The 22,723-nt window shown below is 35.7% G+C and overlaps 1 protein-coding gene across 1 annotated transcript in view; it reads right to left on the reverse strand.

Annotated features, from left to right (window-relative positions):
- Positions 1-22,723, reverse strand: part of TTC27 (tetratricopeptide repeat domain 27) — a 139,552-nt gene that overhangs the window by 27,299 nt on the left and 89,530 nt on the right. The window contains exons 11-13 of the mRNA XM_019473243.1: positions 12,519-12,614; positions 10,232-10,354; positions 3,806-4,033 (exon numbers count right to left, since the gene is read on the reverse strand). Coding sequence (XP_019328788.1) covers positions 3,806-4,033; positions 10,232-10,354; positions 12,519-12,614 — 447 coding nt within the window. The remainder of the gene's footprint in view (positions 1-3,805; positions 4,034-10,231; positions 10,355-12,518; positions 12,615-22,723) is intronic.

Here is a 22,723-nt window from a genome sequence, read left to right on the forward strand (position 1 = left end):
CTTTAAAAGCTGGTGTGCTAGACAAATGAGAAAGCTACAAAAGAACAAGTCTGACAGCTTAAATGGAAAAACATGGTAGCTGTGTAAAAAAAACCCAAAACCCAAACAAACAAAAACCAAGGTTCATTGCTTTTGATCTACTATAGCAATGAAATGGTATTTTATCATCCCTTAGATATCTGGACAGGGAGCATGAATTTCTTCCACAATATAAGAAGGACAGTGACTCTTTAATAATATATTTAGGATACCATTTAAGAATGGACTTAAGCTATTTTGTGTGGAAACAGTGGTAAGAATTCCCTTTTTATTGGGGAGGGCACAAAATCTGCTGATGCCACTGGCTGATGTAACAACTGCTCTAAGGAAGCTGACTGACTGAAAGGTAACATAAGGAAAACTTTGTCCAAAGTTCAAAAAAGACTTTTGTCAAGGCTTGTGGAACTAGGTTAAAGTTCTGTTTTGGAAATAAAAAGAAGTGTGTTGGCTAGAGGTTCAAATGTTGCTACTGATTGGAAAAACACATGAAAATGTGCTGTAAATTTTTATCCTTTTCAAAACTGAAGACAGTGACCAGCAAAGGAAGATAATTTAGGCTTGGACTCTTTGTTAAAACTTGCCATCAGGAATTTCCAGGCAAGTCTTTAGTAAGTCTAAATGATTATGAAATGCTTTAAGGAAGTCTAAACAGTTCTCTTGTGTTAGTGGGAATATGGTTCCAAAATAACCTAATTACCGTATAGCTGAACATTTAAAAAGAAAAAAACCCAAATCAGATATCTGAAGAAACTTTTTTGCATTTTAAAAGCAATTTCTACTATTTGCATATGGCAAATACATATAGGTTTGGGTTTTTTTTTTCAGAATCCAGTAAACTCTTCAGTACAATACTCTTAGGAGTACAGCAATGTTAGTTTAGAAACAATCTATACCCTGCAGAGCAAAATTAGTCTTTGGAGTTAATAATTACAGTAAAATTCTAAGAGATGTAGTTGAGTGAAATCCTAGCTGAGTATCTTTTAATTACTCATTTTTTGGCATCACTTATCTCCCTTATAATTCTTTTGAACACACCACACTGACAGAATGTACTATAGTTTTAAGTAAGTATAGAGACTTCTATCATCTTTTCCAATGAGAGACTCTAGCTCAACTCATGTTTAAGTTACTTCTACTATTACAAGATGAATGAGAAGGAGAATTGTTGAGAATAAGGCTCTCATTGCATTGTCCAAAACTTTAATTCCAGATGTAGTTGATGGCAAGCTGACTTCTAAAGTGTGACTGTTTTCCCAAATTGGAGAGAGATCAGTTGTCTTGCTTCACACTCAAGAAAATTAGCCTGAGAAGTTATGAGCCAAATAGTCTGGCACATAAGAGGATTATTCTTTTCTTGCAGACTGTGACATGGTGGAGAACGGTGTGGGCACAAAAAAGGTGCTATGAACACTCTATTTCTGGAAAATTCAAATGTGCAGTGACTGGATACAGAGAACCATACACTGTTCAGCACAAGAACTAAGAAATTTGTAATTTAGCAAGACGTAAGTTTTGTTACACAGGCTTTCACCGCTGGAGAACTGACTGCATGAGCTCTTTGATCTCTGGAGTTGTCTCAGTCCAGCCTTGCAAGATGGTTGCAGTGAAAGCACAAGAGAAATGCATCTGTCATCCACTAGGCACATACTAGAACAAGTAATTCTGTAAGCAGCAGTGCTAATGAAGATGAGTTTCAGATATATTTTGTAAGACTTTCATTCCTTTGTGGATTCTCCAAAGTCTAATATGGTGGTTGGCTAATACTGCAAAGACCTACCCTCAGAGACCTCAACCAAATTTGACCAGTTGGCCAAAGAGTACACAAGATTAAAGGAAGGTTGACAGAGAATGGTTTTATCCATTAGATATTTTGGGGAATCACTTGCTGCAGTCTAAAAATCCCTTCCTCCAAAAAGGTTTCTGATAACCACACAAAAAAAAGAATTTCTTTGTAATAGGGAGTCCTTGTTTACCTGATAAATTATTCACAGTTCTTGGAACAATTTGTTAATGAATATTTTCCTTGTATTAAAGTCCTTGCATCTAGAACCACCTTCCTCTCTGTTCTTTGTCCACTAGACATCCTGGAATAGAAAACAATTAATTTCTGTAGTGACAGAATACAGATAGACTTTAGAAGACAGTGATATGTCAATCCACGCTGTCCATTTGCTCAATCTATTTGTTTGAAACCTGAATCTTAAATAGAGCTTCCTGAGCAACAAGAGGAGGAAATGTTCACTTTCCTATATGGACTGGCTTATTTTTCTTGGATTGCCTTTCATTTTAAGCTTCCTTTGGATAGGACACAAAATAAAAAAGCATCTCAGCAGAATATTTCTCAGTTTTGAGCCCTGTAGGCCATCTTCTGCAGCCCTTTATTATCCAGGAGTCCTCTTGATTTCAATGAGGTTCCTATCTGAGTGATATATATTTTGTTGGCATTTCCTGAGTCAGTAAGAGAACTGAAAGACAAGGGAAAGATTTTTGTTCATTTTGCTTTCCATTCTAAAGGTGTTTATAAGTTATCTGGAGTTCACTTGAATAAGAACAGGACTCTGATTCATTGGAATAAAATACATCATTGAAATACAATAAAGTTTCAGGATGTAAGAATTGAAAGGCTGGAGGCCTTTAAAGTGTTTCTACAGCAGAAGTCCAGCTAGTTATGTGGAACTCAAAACAGCAGCTGTGGCAGGGTTTTTTTGGGGGGGAGCAAGTAAAACGTGCTATTTTCTTTCTCTTACTTTTTAGGGGAGAGAACTGAAAGACAAGGGAAAGATTTTTGTTCATTTTGCTTTCCATTCTAAAGGTGTTTATAAGTTATCTGGAGTTCACTTGAATAAGAACAGGACTCTGATTCATTGGAATAAAATACATCATTGAAATACAATAAAGTTTCAGGATGTAAGAATTGAAAGGCTGGAGGCCTTTAAAGTGTTTCTACAGCAGAAGTCCAGCTAGTTATGTGGAACTCAAAACAGCAGCTGTGGCAGTATTCTTTGGAGGGCAAGAAGGAATATCCTACTTTTGCGTGGACCTGGAAATGGCTATGAAGAGCACAATTTATATACATAAACAACCACAAAGCTATTTTAAATTCTCAAGACTTTTTACAGGGTGGACCTTATTGGGATGGGATATAGTGGCTGAGAAACTGAAACAAGATTACGAAAATTGTCTGCAGAACAGCTTGCAAAGGATCTGTCAAAGTACCCAGCTTCATCAAGAGAACTCTTTTGACCGTGGTTTCAGTTTTGATGTATTACTGTAATAAAAGCTACTGTCATCACAAGCGTAACACAATGCTTCTCACTGACTCCAGAGCAGGACAGACCAGAACACCTGAAAAAGATTTCTGTGAAATACAGAGATCAGAGTTTGTAACTCAAAGCCAGACAAAGCAAAAGGATAATTTCATTAAAATCTGTACAGCATTCTTCTTATGAGTATTTTGCTTGACACTTGTTCATTATTTATTTGATGATAATTATTAATTTTCAATGGCTTGATCTCTTTGAAATAGAAGAGCTGTACAGGCAAAGAGTTAGCTGCATACAAGGACCTGAATGCAAAAGGATGTCTTCATTTCGTTATGCTACTGTTTTTAGACAGGCTTCCAAGTATGTGATAAAAAATTTGCTAAGAATAGTAATAAGCTGTTACTTTGACATCTGTGCACAGAATTGCCTTTTAAAAAAGTGTGTCATCATTCAAAATTGAACACACCAACTAAAACAAAGCCATATGTGTATCATTTGCCAACCTGCATAGGGTTGATCTGCACGGAACGTTCAAAGCACTCCACACATTCCCTGAATTCCCGGTTGCGGAGATGGAGGAGGCCTTTGGAGCGTTGGGCACGGGCGCTGCGGTGCCTGGAGAGCTCCCAGGCCTTGTCATAGTACTGGTGGTCTTTAAGAACATCACCAAGCAAACAATATAATCCTGGTGTCTCCTTTTTCTCTAGTTCCTGCCTGAGTATTTCTTCTGCCTGTTGAAGAACAAAGAAAAATCAATACATAATGGGACAATTTATTTTCAGTTAATCGCTTACCTGAACAAATACCACTTTAGCACCTTGCAATCACCAGTTGAAGACTAAGAAGTAGGGATAGTAAGGAAACAGTATCTTGATCCAACACAGCATCAAAGATAAAGTCTAGAGAGAATCTGGTTCCAAACTGTTTTTAAAAAAACACACTTCAACATCAACATAATATGGTGGCTTTTGGTTTAATGGACCAAGGGAAATGTACCTATTAAACCCAGAAGCAGCTTGCTCCTCAGTTTATATCTTAGGTGTGTATTCTGTCCCAAGAGCAAATATCAGTCCTGGACATCAAACCTACACCTACCTCATAGCAATGCAGTATCAGCACCATTAAGGTATGTGCAATCCTAATAGTTTATCATCTGTGTTTTTTATAAATCCTAATAAGTACTCTTGCAATGACTGTCATTCCTTTTTCTCTAATTGCTCTTTTCAAAAATAGTTACTTCCATTCTATTATGTCTGAAGACACATCCACTTTCATACAGTTGGTTTTGGAAATGCTACTCTCTTACATAAGATGCAGAAGTTATAAATTTATCTAAATGTTTGAGATAAAATATATTCAGAATATATACAGCATAATGGAAAAGAAGACACAAGCTGGGTCTCCCAGACGTGTATTATGGGCTGTGACCAACTTTCAAAAGCTCTTTATCTCAGGGTCACTATCTTGCTCTAACAATAAAATTATTGTTTCTCTTTTAAACAAGAGATAGTCTGCTTTCTGTGGCTTTTTGAAAAGATAAATACACTGGACAGATGATTTGTTGTTCAGACCGACCTCTTACCTCAGTCCCCTGCTGCAAAAATGTAACATAATTCAGCTCAGTATAATTTTTCTATTAGAAACGATCTAATTGAAGCATCTGAACCAAGAAAGATTCGACGCAGCCTGCCACAGAATTAAAGTTTGAGATTGTAACACTACTCATTCTTCTATCATAGCTAGTTTATCTAAAAGGAAAGCTGAGTTCATGTTCGCATTTAAATTATTACTGCTTTTCTTGTTTCTATAAGAACTGTTTTCTTTGCCCTTGAGATGATCACTAAAGAATCAGTGTCTCTTACTCCTCTTCCTCCAATCAGTAAAATTCATTGATCCTGTCTGAAAATCATCTTTAGAAAAATGACTTTGTTTTACTTTGTTTTGAAATATTTAATGTATAGGAATTTTAACACTTCATTCTTACTATCATTTTTGTTAAATAAAGTAGCAGTAAAAGTCTACAAATATTTGAAGTGCACAAATGTGAAGAAGGGATGTATTGTTTAGATTTCTGAAGGGATCTTAAACTAGCAAAAATGGAATCCCATTAAGAAGAAAATTAGTGGCTGACTATTAGGAAAATAACTTAATGGCAAGTGTTTTTAAGTGCCTATAGGACAGTTCTCCAAAGAAAGCCAAAGAAACCATTACTTAAAATTCAGAATTAGCCTAGTCAAAGCTAGAAAACTTCACCTAACAAGAAGATTGCACTTGCAGAGGGTTTGGTTAAAGGGCAGTTTACTTCCCGTTCCCTGCCTCCATTAGTTGCTATGACAAGATTAAAGGAACACATATTAATAATAGATCTTTAAGATGATTTTTTCTAGAGCAGAGAGGACTGTGTGCTTTATTACTGCAGTAATCACATTAGGCACCAAAAGGTAAGGGTTTTTTTCCCCTTCAGATAAAGAAAAAAAGACTGAAGGGTTGCTGTGTGAACAGCAACTGTGAGGTGAAAAGTGCACTGCATGCTGCTGCTTTACCTCTTCCTCTGCAGGGCACTCCCAAGGTCAGATTGCTATTCTGTGGCAGTGCCTAGTACTAATCACACACTAGACTAGAAAGCCAACCATTCACTAATTGCATTTCACATTTAAGAGCATAAAGACATCATGTTCTGGTCTAAGCTTACAAGAATTCATTGCCAACATAAATATTTCAGCACACAGATAAAACAGAGAATTAAATAAGCAGAAGTCTGACTTTTTCTTCATCCGACTAGCTATCTGATCACCTCTCTGGCATGTTACAAACCTTTTTACTACTTAAATCTTTAAAGGCTAATACTAAGGGGATCATAACTACAAACTAAAAAAAAATTGTATTCTTAAAACATTTGTCAGTTGTCTTCTACAAAACCAGATAATACTTTAAAACAGGATTTCTCATTCTGCCTAGGTTTTTGTGAAGAAAAATATTCCTTTCTCCTAACTTTGTAGTAAACTATTTTCAAAAACGCACATTTAATCTTTGATAAGAACCCTGCTTCTGCAAAGAGCAAATCTTCTCTTAACAACAAAAAATTTTATCAAGAAACATTTTCCACACAGCTCCCGCAATGTATGTAAAAGAAATATAACCACTAGAGATTTATTCTTACCCATTAAACAGATATTAATGATTACTTTGCATGCTTTATAACTGAAAATTGTATCTAAATTAAATAAGCTTTGATAAGAAAATTATCAATTAAAAGTTACCTAAAAAGGAAAGAAATGAAGCTGTATAACCCTTGCTGACTGACACAGATTTAATTATAACAACACTGCTTTTCACAGAATGATCTGCACCAGAATGGATGGAATTCAATACTCAGTTCAAAAGCCAGCTGATCTAAACATGAGAAGGATTTAGGCTGTTATCCTGCTTTCTGGACTACTACAGTTGGTATGGGAATTAAACAGCCAATGCTTCACAAAAATCCAAAATCAGTAAAGAGGGTTCTGTTTTAAATAAAAGGTGGCGCCTTTTTATTACTCACTACAGAGACTCCTGGAAACCAAGTTCAAGATTCATCCTGCACTTGGCTTCCCAACCCTTCCCAACCCAAACTTCCACTTGCCATCCCATCCACGTGTTCCCATGTTTGTATTTTATTTATTTCCTGAAAGACCCTATTAGCCTCACTCTTCACAGATCTACCAGTTCTATTATTTGACAATTCATTCCTTTGCTAGTTCAAAGCATTTCCTAAAATGCTTTCATCTTTTCTGCTTGCACGTTATTTGCTAGGCTATCGGAGAAGTAGCATGAAGAAGCAGAACAGATGAGCATGGAAAGAGGTAGTGAGGGAAAAGGAAAATTCAGTTTTCACTTCATCTTCCCTGTAACTTCATGCATGACTTTGGGCAAGCCATTTACTCCTCTTTCTCAATTTTGTAGCTTCATATATGAGTACTTACCTGCCTTCTACGTCTGTTATGATATGTAGTGGAAATCAATCAAGTTCTTGAACGATCTCACGCACTAATCAGTACAGCACTACTTGACTTTGCATCTGGAAAGCATTTCCTGAATTTAAAGGTGAGCTTCTGAGATCTTACCATAATTGTGTTTCCTTGCTCAGATATTTTAGAGATATCTGTGTCATGTCATGACAAGAAAAATAACTCTGTAGAACGTGGATTGTTGGGTATGTTGGTCTAAAACCAGACTGTGTACCATGCTGTTTACTCTGAGCAGATGACGGAACAGAGATTGGGCTGAAAACAGGGTTGTAAGACGGAATACCAGGCTGATGCTAAAAGGTAGATCTCATTAATTAATCAAAGGTCAGCAGCTACCATGCTCTAGAGCTCCTGCAAGGGAGAAAGGCCTCACTTCAGTTGGAAGAACTGAAAATTCACATCTCCAGTTTATCCTTTCTTTTTTCTTTAGCAGGGAAATAGAACCATTTTTGGTGTATTATCCGTTTTCGGTAAGGTTGAAGAGACCTCTTACACCTTAACCTAATAAAGTTGTCTGATGTAAGTAATACTCTTGAGATCTCTGGGTCCCCCTCACAGTTAAAAGAAGGGAGAGGGACACTTTTCAACACCAGTTCTCACTACACACATGGAGATTAGTGTCTGCTTTTGCAACAAGTCTGTTAAAGGAATACAACGAGTAAAAGACTGGAATGAGAAAGCCACAGCAACTATCAATATACTGTGCATTCAGATTTTATAATGCTTTTTGTTCTGTGCCCTGTTTTGCTCATCGCTTGGCACTCTGTTACTCTTCTGTTGACTCATGTTATGATATTGGTTTCTACTAATTTTGTTCAGATTATGAAACAAGAGAGTATAGAGCCATATCTAGTAATGGTAAAAGATCCACAAAAAAGTTTGCTGTATGTTAGTAACATCTTACTCTGCAAAATTTGTACTGCTACATGGCCCTGTTATAACTGAGTTATGTATTTCCCAAGTGCATAATGTGGAGCTTCGCATAGCCTTATCTACATGCTCTGTTTCTTTGTCAGTGCATAATTCAAAAGTAGGAGGAAGGAACATATTACTTTGATGTGTAAGTACTCATCAAACGCATTGATATTGCTGATATCTGCCTGTTTTATTAGATTTTTTCAGTATTTATATTCAGGTTTTCTATATAAAAGCATTTGTGAGTGAAAAACATGTAGAAGTTTATTTAATAGAGTTTGTTCTTTTGGGCACATATATACTAAATTCTTTAACGACATGAACATCCACTGAACAACATATTGCTCTAGTAGATTCTCGTGCATTTCTAAAAGAATAACTACCATGTTTAAAAACAAAAACATTTTTGATAAATACAAACAGTTCAGGCTCTGAAAGCTTTCTGCTAAGGAGCACAAATAGTACTCCCCTTGGTGTACAGCTAAATGTTTCTAATTTTCTGGTTTTTTTGATCCAATGCTAGCTTTTTTCCCAGCACTACTGTTACTTAGTACTTACATAGCATTTTCTGTTTTTCAAAGCACAGCACAAACCCTCATTCTGAAAGCATTTCTAAGCAGTTTCCTGTGTCAGATATCCTGTCCTATTCTCTGAGTGCCATTTTCATAACTCCCTAAGGGCAGCTTTTGAATATAAGTAGGACAGAATGCATTTCCAGGAAATGGAAAATACTGACCTCTATTTCTCCACTGTACTGAAAAGATTGGGATATTAGCATACTATCCCCAAGGCATGCATAATGTGACACACAATTTGCCAGCAAAACATATGTGTCAGTTCATAATGACCAAAATCTAGGCATTGGTCCATGATAATTAGAACAAATATGTAAGTATGAGAAATGCTGCATTTTTTTCTATTAGTTGAAGTTATAACTCTCTATTCTGTAAGTTTAAATTAGTTTAAGCATAGTCTTTGTGATTTTGTCTTCATAAAGGCACACATACATTCATATATTTAATGCTACCATATACCAAACAGAGGGAGAGAACAGGGAAGAAAAGAAAAAAGGTCATATTTTTGTCTAAAAGTGAATATTTCTGAAAACTATACAAATTCTGAAAACAATGCTTAATAGCTTAAGTTCCTGTTATAGTCTTCATGTGTGAGAGATTGCACCAGGAAGAGAACACAGCTAAAGTTGCACACAAGTAAGCGTTGATTCCAGGTATCATTTTCTAAGGTCTTCCTACCATTGCTCTAATAGTAACAGCAAAATAATCAACAATAGGAGGGCTGCTACCAGCATTTTTAAACAATTCTATCACCGATACACAGAGTTAGGTCATGGCTTTAAATTGTCTTTTTCTGGAGCTGATCACACGTAGCTGCAGCAGTGTTAAATGATGGAGAAGTTCAGGAAAACATCAACATAGACTTAACAAAATAAAGCCTTTTAATCTTATGCCACCTCTTGTCTTAAATGTTTGATTCTGTAATTTGAATATGTTAACATTAGGTAATTAAATACATCAAGCACCGATGTTGTTGTATTTAAAGTGTTTTAAAAAACTACAGTTAATAGTTTGAAATCAAATGGAAAAGAAAACTAACATCCCCTCCAGACAAAGCTCCAAGACCCCATCATGGATGACTGCTACAGCCTTCTTGAAATGCCCATATTACACCTTGCTCTGCATCCACAGTTGTTAATTTTCCTTGAATATTTTCAAGAATCGCTATCACTATCTTCTTGCTTCCTAAGTTATTTCTCATTTACCAACTTCTATTTCATGTAGTCATTACCCCAAATCTTTTTTTTTTTTTAGCATTCACAGGTTATGACAGACTCATATGTCATGCGTCCATTTTTCCTAAACACTTCCCTCATGACACCCCTGTAGAACTGAGTGTCATTAGTGAATTGAGAGCTCAAGCCAGACCGTCTTTCATACTTCAGATCCTATTTCAAGACAGAATCTCAGCTGTAAAAAACATTTTTCTTACCTTTCCATGTTGTCCTGCTCTTTCATAGCAGATCACTGCATCTTCCCACATTTCTAGCTCCTCAAATATCTGTAAGGCAGAGCTTGTGCATCCCAGCTCAAAGAGTAAGCTTGCAAGCTGACGCTGGAAAGATAAGAAATTCCAGGTAACTGAAAATAGGTAAGTAAATACTGTTTACATTTTTAAAAGACGTTAGAGGCATTTCTGACATCAACAAGAAGCAGACAGGGAATATGGAATTATTCTCTTGAAACTTCAAGCTGGAGCCTCAACCAATGTATATACCTCAAAAAAAAAAAAATCAATAGAACAATAATTGTTTTTATTTGATTTTGTTCATGTCAGTAGCTTAATTACTTTGAACTAGTTTATAATATAATGCAAAAATGGAAACAGACATGGCAGGGATGAATTGGCAGAGCTGAACTTCCACCCCTTAAATGAGGCGCATGGCCCATACGGCTGGAGAGCAGCTGCAGCAGGGTGTTGGGAACGCTAGGAGCGGGAAACAGAGGCTGAAGGAGGGCATTAAAGCCTCTTCCAGCAATGCTTTGCCATAGTAATCTGTACCTGTGCAAACACAGATGGAGAGAAAGGGTCTGATACAATTTTGTTAGGTACTCGTGAGAAATCAGTCCCAAACAGCCACTGCCAAAGGGTGTTAGTTTTCAGTCAAATCAATATTGCATTTGAGTAGAGGTTCAACTCCCTAGTTGAGTTTTCCTCACAGATAAGTCAGCCTCTTTGTTATTTCAAATTCAGCTATTATTTCAGTGTACTTATGAAAATAAATGAGTAATCTTTTCAATTTAAAAATAAACAAGGTATGTTTTCATGACTTTGAAAAGTTGTTTTTGGTCTTTTGTTTATTTTTTAAGAGGACATTAAAATTGTGTATAGGTTTTCATCTGTGAAGAAAGGATAACTTATTTACTACGTGTGACAGATACACAATTTGGTTTGCAAAAACAAATGGGAGCATTCTGTATAAGGACACCTAATTATGCTATGAGATCCCGTGCAGTGAACTTCTGCAGTGTTTTTGGTGATCCTGAATGGATTCCCTGAAGCTCTCCACAGATGTCATGGACCTCTCTTTATAGGCTTGGGTTCAGTATCTGTTACAAATCCAAGGATTCACCTTACAGACATAGACTGGTAGTCAAAAACTTACGAACTGGCTACAGTTCTTTGACATAAATACATAACAAACTGAAAATCTGTAACAAAGTAATTATTTGTTAGCTTGATATTAATCACTTAGGAAAAAAACCTACATTCCAGTGTCTGGAACTAAATCTTATTTATGTTTTATTAAATTTACTCAGAGTCAAATTTGGTAAAATTTATATAGGCAATGCCTCTTCATTACTATGACTAGAAGACTGCAGCCATCTTCCATTATAAATCCCTATTTTAGTATTTCTATCTTTGGCTTGGAAAATTGGCTTGGATTGAAAAGTGCCACTCTGACAACTGGAAATGAAAACCACATTTGCTAGTTTTATTGCAAGTGCCTGTTGAAAGGTTGTGTGGAATAATTTGAGAATGCTAGAAGATATGCATTGAGGTTAGAAATCAAAAAGGAATAAAACACCATCAAAAGTAAACAACATGAACACCTTTGGAGGTGTGTGATGCAAACAGTTTTCTTAAGTTTGTTAAATACAGCATCATCAGATAAGACACTAATGTGTAGATTTCTGTTCTAGAAAGATTTTATTGTGAAGATAAACAGTGTAGTTTTGGAAAACCAATATCCTGTCAGCAATAGTAAAAAGGGGCATGTCTCGAAAATAAAACTTTCTCAGCTCGAGGAGTTCTTCAGTGTACTTTTGACTCCTAATTTGGCTGCTTTGACCATGATCCACTTCCTGAAAACAACCCAAAGTGAGTGATCATTAAAAGATGAGAAAGATGCAAGTAATAGTAGCATAAGTAAAACAGTAATAAATAGTAAGACAGTGGCAAGATTATTTTTACAGGAGATATATTGGAAGCTTGAAAGTTTTGGTCCATTTTTTACTGAAGGAAAAAGGAAAGTAAAGAAGAATTGCACTACAAGCAATTACTTCTGTGCACGACAGAACAAGACATCTGAAAGCAAACACTGTAGAACTTGATTTCTTTCCAGAAAAACCTGGTGTGTTGTTAGGTTACATCTTTATTTCTACAGTGTTTCAACTCAAGATCGTATCACACTCTCTGGACTTTGGAGTCATGCAGTATCAAAAATAATAAGAAACACAGACTTTTAAGTAAAGCTTCAAATGGGATTACTTCACACCTGTATGGCCCAGTGTGGAGGCACCTGACAACAGTAGAAAATCTTCATGCGTTCAGATACCGATGTATTTGCATCTTGAAATTGGTCTGCAAGTGCCTGTAAATGTAAAGTATATTCTGATTCAGTATTTACTTAGACTTAGTCAACCAAAAGAAAAAAATATTCAAAACATTCAGGATTTTAAGTATTCTTGACATAATGGAGAAATATTAAAGGTAACACTAAACGCCAGTAAGCTTACACCATAATATGCTACAAGTCTTTTTATTACCCCATGTAAGAAAATGTAATAAACATTTATGTAAAAACTCTTTATTACAGCTAATAATAAATAAAACAGCTTTGAAGAGATTCATATTTCAAAGTGCATGTAACAGGAATAAGAATCAAATTTACAATCCCAAATAAATACCTGCAAAGTAAAACTGTGTCAAATACTAAAGTGACCTTGCCTAATGCATTTCAATCCTTTAGCTAGTTTTTCCCTAAGATAGTATTGATGTGCTTTAGGCATGAAATTTCTTATTAAAAAGAGAAAGACAAACATATTACAGTGCACCATGCTTTTGGAAACACAGTTCTAATACAGAATAAATTATTATGACTCGGAGTACAATTAAATTCAGGCTTTTTTTTCCATTTGGTGGATCTTTGGATTGTTGAAATGTTTTATTCTGAAACCTTTTGAAAGAGAATAGTAACTTTTGCATAGCAGAAGTGCAGCAGCTTCTGCACTAATTTTTTCTCTGAAAATCCACGATGACGTTACTTAAATCAAAATTCAATAGCAAGAAAAATAAAATATTAAAAGGTAGCTACAGCCAGAAAGTTGCTTAGAAATTTTAAGATAAGGGACAAACTCTCTTCAAATGCCAGTCATCACTAAACTAGCAAATTTAAGGCCAGAGGTATAAATAAAGGAATATTAAATTACTTGCCTTCACATGCTACATCTATCCAAGTCTCGCATATAACTCAGTCAAAGATTTATAGAAGGAACTAGACAGGTTCTCAGAATTTGCTCAGCATGGAAAATGAATGCAAAGATTCCCAAACAAAAGCAAAAATTGGATAGGATCTCTTCTTTCTCTCTCTTTCTAAATACAACTGCTGACTACCCAACCTATATCAATAATGCAAAAAATAGTTGTGTAAAATTAATCAGTTATATGATTTAAATTGCTAAGCATCTTGTAACTGCTATTGGTGTTAATGGGATTTATCAGGTGGCTTCATTCTTTTAATAAGAAAAAAATCACAACAGGCAGCAATAATTTAAGCTTTAAATTCACGCTTAACCTCCTAATCTTAAATACTAATATTTAAAATATTCAATCTTATTCACATTCTCTCTCATAAAATTATCTCCAGGGACCTGTTCCTAGAGATTATTCAGAAACCTATCCCAAGAAAATGGCTGAGGCATATTTGTAGTAAGGAAAGGGACAGACTAATAAAATCGCATTCCTTTACACAGTTCCAAGCAATCCAAAAGGAGTCAGATTCAAATAAAACCTTTGAAGTAATATTATTTAATTACAGTTTACTTGACTACGAACTATATAACAAATCATATTTTGCAGTTTTAGTTCTGCTGAAATGTTCTAATGCTATGCAGAGTTACATTTTTCTATATTCTGTTGCAACAAAAATTAAACTAAAAAATTGTCCAATTCCTTGGGTAATCATTTTACAAGACCAGACAAAGTAGTAAACTACAGTTGGAAAATTTAAAAATAATGATCGCTTTAAGCCTGAGCAAAGCCAGAAAATCCTCAATATGTCCTGCAAAATAATTTTTTGAGGAGAACAGGAGATGGAAGGCAGAAAATGTTTTAAGTTAATCAAAACATTTTGTTCTTGTTTTAGCTTTTTTTTTTTAATTTCTAATGTTCCAAAGGAAAAACTGGAATTCAAAGAAAAACAGTTTTTCAAAAGCAACATATTTTATTGGAAAATTTGTGGCCATATTTTTTCTATGCTTCCTAAGCAGAAAAGCCTAATGTAAATGACATGTTGTAGGAGCACATGACTATTAGCAAGTAGAATTCTCTCCCTTCCCGAAACACTGTACTCTGTTCAGAATTAAAAAAAACCCTGAAAATGTAGCTAGAAAATATGCATATTACACATTCCCTAAGAAAGTATAAATGCTAATGAACTTACAAATTATTAAAATGCATGGTTTATGCACTCTCTCATATGTTGAAAAAATAAGCTCTGATAGTTCTGCCTACTAGTGAAGTATAGAAAATAAATTACTCAAAAATTGCTGAACTCTATGTTTCTGAATTATGCTTGAAGAAATAAAATTTGGGTTGTATAGTGGTGAGAAAACGAGAATCCTAACCTTATTGCCCAGCTAATATCTAATAACAGAACAATAAATCAATAAAATGAGCAAGATAGCACTGCCAAGAGAGCATTCTTTCTCATTAATAATCCTCAAGATAAATATTGTGTAAAAAAAAAAATCTATGTAATTATAACATATTTGCAATACAGTCAAAATTTGGTGTCTTTTAGTTAAACTGAAACTTGGTGTCTTAGTTTAACCCGAGCCTCAAACTCCTCCCTTGAAAGTTGTTAAACAGAACTACAACAGAAACCAACTAAAATTCACAACTCTAAATGACATGAGTTCTTCCATATGCAACATTTAAAAACATTAAGCTTAACAGATCACCCCCCTCACCATGTAACACACCCTTTCCCCAAGGCTTGAGCTGCCATAGATAATGAGTTCTGAAGTCAAAAAACACAGTACAGAGATATACACTAATCCAGTCTGGAAACAACAAAAACGTGAACGTTTTTGATGGAATTTTATATCACGAGCGAAGACTACATTATTGCCACATGAAAGCAGGAAAAGACAGCTCTAGAAACTACAATTCATTCTCCCCAAATTTGGTAAGAGATTAAGAAGTACAATAAGTAGCCTGTGTTTGGGATAAGTATACCATGTTAATTTGAAATGATCACATTAGAGCTCTTATCACTTTACTAATCAACCTCAGTCTAATCACTTTACTAATCAAAGTCAGCTAGTAATTATCCATGACTTGAGTACATGAAGTTTGTAAAGGATTTTTTCCACCTTGGATATCATCTCCATACATTCATTCCCATTGCACACCCTTGCTTTGCCTCTATGTTCAACATATGTATAACATATGGTTATACTATATCACTATGGTCCTGATGATACAATATCAGCTTCAATTTTGAGCCTACCTAAATTTCAATCTCTTTATCCTCTCCACATTTTTTACCGTCCTTTTCTTCTGTGGCTGACAGAGTTAATAGCTTTTTCTTTTTAGCCAGACCCTATCTCTGTACTTAATCTCTGGAAATACCACTACACCTTTACAGTTTCTGGTCACTGGGATGTCATTTTCTCGTGATGTAATGCTATCTGATTTCTCAACCTACTTACTGGTCTGGGCAGCAGAGGGGGAGGTGCTGATCTCCTCTCTCTGCTGACCAGCGACAGGGCATGAGGAAATGGAATGAAGCTGCGTCAGGGGAAGTTCAGACTGGACATTAGAATCATAGACTCATTTAGTTTGGAAAACACCTTTAAGATCATTGAGTCCAACCGTTAGGAAAAGGTTCTTCGCTGAGAGGGTGGTCGGTCACTGGAACAGGCTCCCCAGGGAACTGGTCACGGCACCAAGCCTGTCAGAGTTCTTAGTCATATGGTGTAGTTTTAGGTATTCCTGCAAGGAGCAGGGAGTTGGACTCGATGAGCCTTATGGGTCCCTTCCATCTTGAGATATTCTATGACTCTAAGTCATTCCAACAAAGTTTTGTCCCTTTTGTTAAAATACAATCTTCAGGTAGCTTTTTGTGTCTGAGGTAAATAAATGGCAGACCTTCACATCCATCTTTTCATTCTTAACCTCTATTCCAGATGAAATAGTTTACTTACTTTCTCAAAAAAAAAAAAAGGCCCTTACTATGTAATACTGTATCTAAATGCAAACATTTTTTCCTTCCATTTCACCTGAAGGATCTCCTGATCCAAGATTATTTAGGGAAAAAATCCCCCAAAAAACAAACAAGCCCCAAACCCGTGTCTTTTGAAAAGAGCAAGATACTCATTACTTATCAAAAACATCTTGAAAACAGCATCACACTTTTGTTTGTGCAGCAACTATTTAATTCCATCTGGATCCCTCTCCCCAATAACACTGAAGATTGTCTGGTCCATATCCAAACCTAACATTGCTGGCCCCAATAAAATATCTCCCTCAAATTAGTCTTCACCCATAGACAGCATTTTATCCATGCTATTTCATCTCACTTCTTCCCAGGTTTTCATATCAGTAATACACAATGTGACTGCACCACTTTTCCCTTTACCTATCTTTTCTGACAAGAGCATTTCCAGTTTTAGTGTTCCAGTCACAATTGTTCCACCGTATTTCTTTCATCTGAGCAAAAGCTTGTTTCACAAGTTGCGTCAACAGTCATAGCTTGTTTATTTTGTTTTCCTGCCTTCTCCCACTGCTAACCAGGCATCCAGCTGTTTCCCACTGACCACACCCTATGTAAAACATTAATTTTTACTACTTTAGTACCTGATTACTTGCTATGCACTTATCAGTACCATCATCTCTACCCTTGTTAGCATCTTATATTCCCTCATACCCTTTGATTTATCCTGGTACACTTGATGTTCCTCTTTATGATTTTGTAGGCAGGAAGATTAGAGAAGTTTTTTCTAGTCTTCTCCTGCTTCTCAGTCCAGAGCTCTTGTCAGTCTGGCAGAATCAATCCCTGGTTAATACCGCTGGGACTCCAGTGGCAACCGTCCACCCACACGAATGCTCCCAAAAGCCATAAACCACAACATTTCTCTATCACCTAACCTTGACCAACATGTTGACTGTGGCATTATCTTGCCTTGCTTTTGCTCTCCTTCCCTAACAACTCTAAGATGTTCCACTTCTTACAAGTTTTTACCATATTTAACATGGATTTAGCTTGATTTATGCCAAAGGAAACTGATACTGTCATACATTCCATTTTCCCACTATCGCCATGGTCCAGCATGTACTACCCAACTGGTACCTTAAATCCAGGCAGAGAGAAGAGGATGAATGGAAAAGTACCTTTCGGTCTTTCCTAACACAAACTCCAGATACACAACATTTTCATGATGTTCTTGTGATTCTGGGGTCCTTTTTCTTCAATTTCTCCCAAGTCTGAAGACTCCTCCTGAAAATCCCACATATCAGCCTGACCTCTTCACACTCTGCCTAACTACCTATTTCCACTTTCCTTGCCCTTCTTCTGTTTCTGTCCATTACCTCTGTATGTTTTATAATCAGCAAGTCAATGTCACAATTCTACTGGCTCTTGTATTCTAGCTGCTCCCTTAGCTCCGTGCTTCTTCCAGTAATTCTCCTGCCAGCCGTGTGCTCTATGGGTAGGTTTATTTAGCAAAAGTCAACAATCTTTAGCAAACTGTGCAGCCTCCTTAATGTTTTCCTCCTTCATATTATAAACCACCAAGCTTCAGCATCTGCATCTATGACTGCTGGTTACAGTTTGTTCATAAGCTTTGCCAAATGATACTTGATGCAAATTAATTTTCATGTACTCAAAGATGATGAAAATACCACTGTTTCTGTATCTCTCTCTGTATTTTCCCCTGCTTTGTCTCACTTCCAGTGCTACTCCCCAGCACCAACATCACCTATTCTTTACAGAAAAAAAAAAAAAAAAAAAGAAAAAGAGGAAGATTGACCCTCCACTCATTTAATCCATTTTCTGCTTCTGGCCACCGTCTGCTCAGCTTTTCAGCCTCTTGCTTAGGCCACTCTTGACCCATGTTTAGGTTTAGAAGGTAAGTATATACCAGCATATACCATAAACAGGAAGCTTTCCCTTCAGATGTCAAAACTAATACAAATTTCCCCATTTTGCTCTGCTTGCTGAGCTTATGAAAATTACAAACTACATAGCAGTGAAACCTATTGTATTTGCTGAACACCTACCACCCTAGCCCCCCATTTGACAAAAGTATACTAGGAGAATGTCAAAAATTAAGTATATCCTCAAGAAAGAAAGGGAGAAGGAAAGCCTTGCAAAAAAAATGTACAATACAACAAATTAGCATATTAATCTTGGATTAAAAATTAAACAGATAATGTAGGTTTTACAAATGGCCAACTCTGGGCATCTGCCTTTACTTATAGAACCTATATACCTTTTGAAGTGCCGAAGTATGGACACCAGTTTTGGGACTGTCTGGGTGGGTCTTGGCTTATGGGTCAGGCACTGAAGCGCCTGATGGTGCCAAGACACAGTTGGAATTGTTCAGCTGCTTGGAAAAAAGGTGTCTGGAGACAAAGGGGGTAAGAAATAGAAACGAATCTGTAGGGAAAACAATCCTGCTATCTCATCTCATTATTACTATGGTTTCTAAGAATTTAGCGGGTCTATGGCCCAAACCGAACTGGGCTCACCTACATTATTTACTCAAGAACAAAGCAGAGGAAAGCTTTGTAAAAGTAACAGCAACTACATGTGTAACTCTGTGGTTGTACAATTACAAAGTTATTTTATTCATAAGCTTATTTTACAAATTATGAATAAATAGGAGAATTTATCATCAAAAAGCTCCTTTGATTCCTTACCATATAGCTCGGTCACACAGATAAAGTTTCTACTGCTTAGTATTTATGAAACAAAAAGTGGGCATTTTTTTAAGCTTATGCGACAAGCAGCTCTTGTGGACCCTGTAATATTTACAGACTTATGTAAAACTTCCAGAGATTCATCGTTAAATTAAGGTTTTCTGAATTTTCTTTCCTGTGAATGAGATCAGATATTCCAAGCTTTTCTAATGTACTACAAGTATTTTAGTACCTTGTGGATACATAATTAAATCTTGAGTTACACTCTTTTGGTAAGCTTACTTTAAAAGAAAGCAAAAAATTATATTTATAATCCAAACAACAAACTTGTTTCAACAGCTCTTTGTCAACCTAAGAGCTCCTGTAACCAAGACCACTGGGACAAACTGAGACATACCCAGACTTCTAAAATCCAATAGTCAAAATACTTAATCTTCCAGTGAAGCAATGCCAGAAACTATGAAGCAATAAAAACAGTTTTCATATAACAATGCAGTAAAGTTTTGCTTAATGGGAGAGAACAATTTCTGGTTGATAAATATGGATATAATGTGGAAAAAATGAAAACAGTTGAGATTAGTCTAAACTTCATGAGGGAGATTATGACCAAATAGTGATTACTTTATTGATTGCCAACTTTACCGCTAGATAAAAAGACATAAAACCAGTACATTTGGACTTACTACATTCAACCATTATTCAGAACAGCATTTTGACATTCAAGACAGGACTTTGTTGCTTGGAAACTAAAATGACTTAAAGGAAATAATGAGCTATCCTTTTAAAAAGCTCACAGATGATGTATTTCTGTTAAATGATGAAAATCTCTGAATAGTCAAGAACTAAAGCATCCAAACACAAAACAAAAGCTATTACACAAGGATGTATTTCAACATCAAGAAAGAAACCCTCCCTCTCATTTATCTAATTTTCAAAGGGGAATTATGACATTAAATACTTGACGAAAATTTATTACAGCGATCACTATTATAAATTATGATTTGTGATTCATGGAAACTCAAAAAGACCATTTCTTACATTGTGCAAACATGCCAAGATGAAGAGCACTACTTACTGGAGATTTTACATTATTCACATTCTCAGGAGGATGAAAATGTTCTATGAGAACTCTGCAGAAGTTCAGTGCTTAAAAGGGCAAAAATCTTACCCTCTTTTTACCCCTCATTCAAATATAAGTCTTGGTTTCATTAAAATCTTGTAGCCTTGAAGACTTCCATTTTTGCTTACTTTGCAAGCTCACTCTTTGAGTCATTCTTCCAGTGAAATTATTGCTTGATAGGATTGACCTCAAATGGTGTGTATATTTAAACCAACTAGAGGACTATGTATCCCACTGCCCCCTAGGAACTAACAGTTGGTTTAAAATTTGTTAAAGCTAACTTTCAAATGTTGTATAGCACTGACTGCCTACTTTGCATTGCAAATGAATGGTTACAGGGCACCTAGAACACAGGAGTTGCAAAGATGTCAGGATGCTTCAGAGAGAAACTACTAACAAGGCAATGCAACCCTAGAACTATAAAAACAAGCAGCACTTGAAACAAAATTAACTGAAACATTGAAGAAGGCTTCAGCCTGCAAGTTTTCAAAGCTAAGTCTGTTTGCACTGAAAGCAGTGTTTTAACCACTTTGCCCAATGTTTTGGTAAAAACTTCTTGATTGTACATAATCACTACATTGAAAGAAATCACAATGTTCAGTGTTGGAGGTTATTTGCTTTTTTAAAAAAGTCCCAAGAAAATGGCCCCAGCTTCTAGCAGCTTTACAGACAGAAGAAAAAAGGTTGATTTCCTTTAATTGAAATGAAAACAAAAATTTTCTATGCATATTCTTTCAAATTAGCGTAATCCCTTTTTAAACAGCAGACTAATTCCCCAACTACTACTTTTTTTCCTCCCACCCTAGATTGGACACAGAAGTCTTGATCTGTAAAGAAAAGAGGCCTTCTTGTACTGAATTCAGCACTATCCACCCCACAGTATTTTTCTAGTAGCTTATTTTGATGGATTCTTCAGTTAAGATGCTCCGTCTCTCAAGAGCATAAGTACTCATAGTATTGAGCATGCAATGTTTGTTTTATGGCTTGTCCTCTGCTATCTCCTATTTCCTTCTCCCGCTGAACAGCTAAAGAAACTCTGCATCAGCTATCCCTCAGCAAATACTTAAAAGTTTAAAGTTTCTGGGCTGAGAAGAATGCCAGTAGAGGCTTTTTCAGGACAGCCATCTCTGTGGCATTTGCACACAGGTTTAATTTCATTGTCTGCGCCTGACATCAATCCGAGAATAATGCAGTACTCTCTCTAAAATAGATTATGCCTAGAAAATTTTCTAAAGTGTTTCAAGTTTGATGCATTTAAGGCTGTTATTCCCTTTAAAAGTATAAGCAAATAAACTTCTTTTTAATAAAGGTTGTGTCCATTTTTCAGCAAAGGAGGAACTTGCTTGTAACATTTATTAAATATCTGACTGATCTCGTGCCAGAAACCATCTGTTCTGGTGTACTGTGGTCTTTCCTCCCTGTCCCCATCAGGCATTACAATAAAGTGTTATATAGAATAAATTATGTCAAACATTTGTGTTTTGTAATACATAACAGGTATATTCTTTGAGAGATGTAGTTTTCCTCAGAAAAGCCACAAACAGAAGGGGACAGTCAAGCTGAACCCGGTAGTTTAATAACTTTTATATGCAGTATTTCATTGTTAGTTTATGTATGATACTCAAACATACATGCTGCTGTATGACTTATTTAACCTATTCTGTATTCCAACTGGAACACCCTGCTCAAGAATAATAATCTATTGGAAACATCCTGTACTTTTTCTATTGTTGGAAGACTTGACTCTACCTACCATCTACCACACATTTGGATTTTGCTTATGGTAAATTTCAAGCTTTAACAAAACATATTATAAGTAAACATACTATAAATAAATATTCAAAATAAACATTTGTATATATATAACACACACAAGCAATAAAAAAAAAAAAAGACAAGTTGTCTGTAAGTAGCAAAAAGCTATAAGTAAACATACTATAAATAAATATTCAAAATAAACATTTGTATATGGCAAAAAAAATTAATTAGAACTTAGGAATTAGATGGTCATTTCTGAAGAATGTAAACAACAAATACTTAAAATAAAACAAAGAATTTCAGAGGAAAAGTTCTGAAGACCATTTTATTAATTGCAAGCATGTAAACGTTTTCAGCTTCCTCCTACCTAAGGTAGAGACTTGATGGTATTCTGTTACACAAATGGAAATCTCAAGGAAAAAAAACACAGCACGAAACAAAATGTGATTTGTTCAGGTAACTCAGTGCAGTTTTTTACTGGCAATCATACCAAGCATAATTCACGTTACTTAGATGTCCTTAGATGCCTGTAAGGAGGAAAAAAACATTGTCTAGTCTTATCTAGATATCCATAACCTGAAACCACAGATATTCAGCTGCTCTAATCGCTAACAGCTCTTTTTGCAGTATTAGAAATAGCCAACTTTTTTTTTTTTTTTTTTTTTTTCACCATGATA

Source organism: Aptenodytes forsteri, unplaced genomic scaffold, assembly GCF_000699145.1.
Source record: "Aptenodytes forsteri isolate BGI_AS27 unplaced genomic scaffold, ASM69914v1 Scaffold309, whole genome shotgun sequence".
Classification (NCBI taxonomy): domain Eukaryota; kingdom Metazoa; phylum Chordata; class Aves; order Sphenisciformes; family Spheniscidae; genus Aptenodytes; species Aptenodytes forsteri.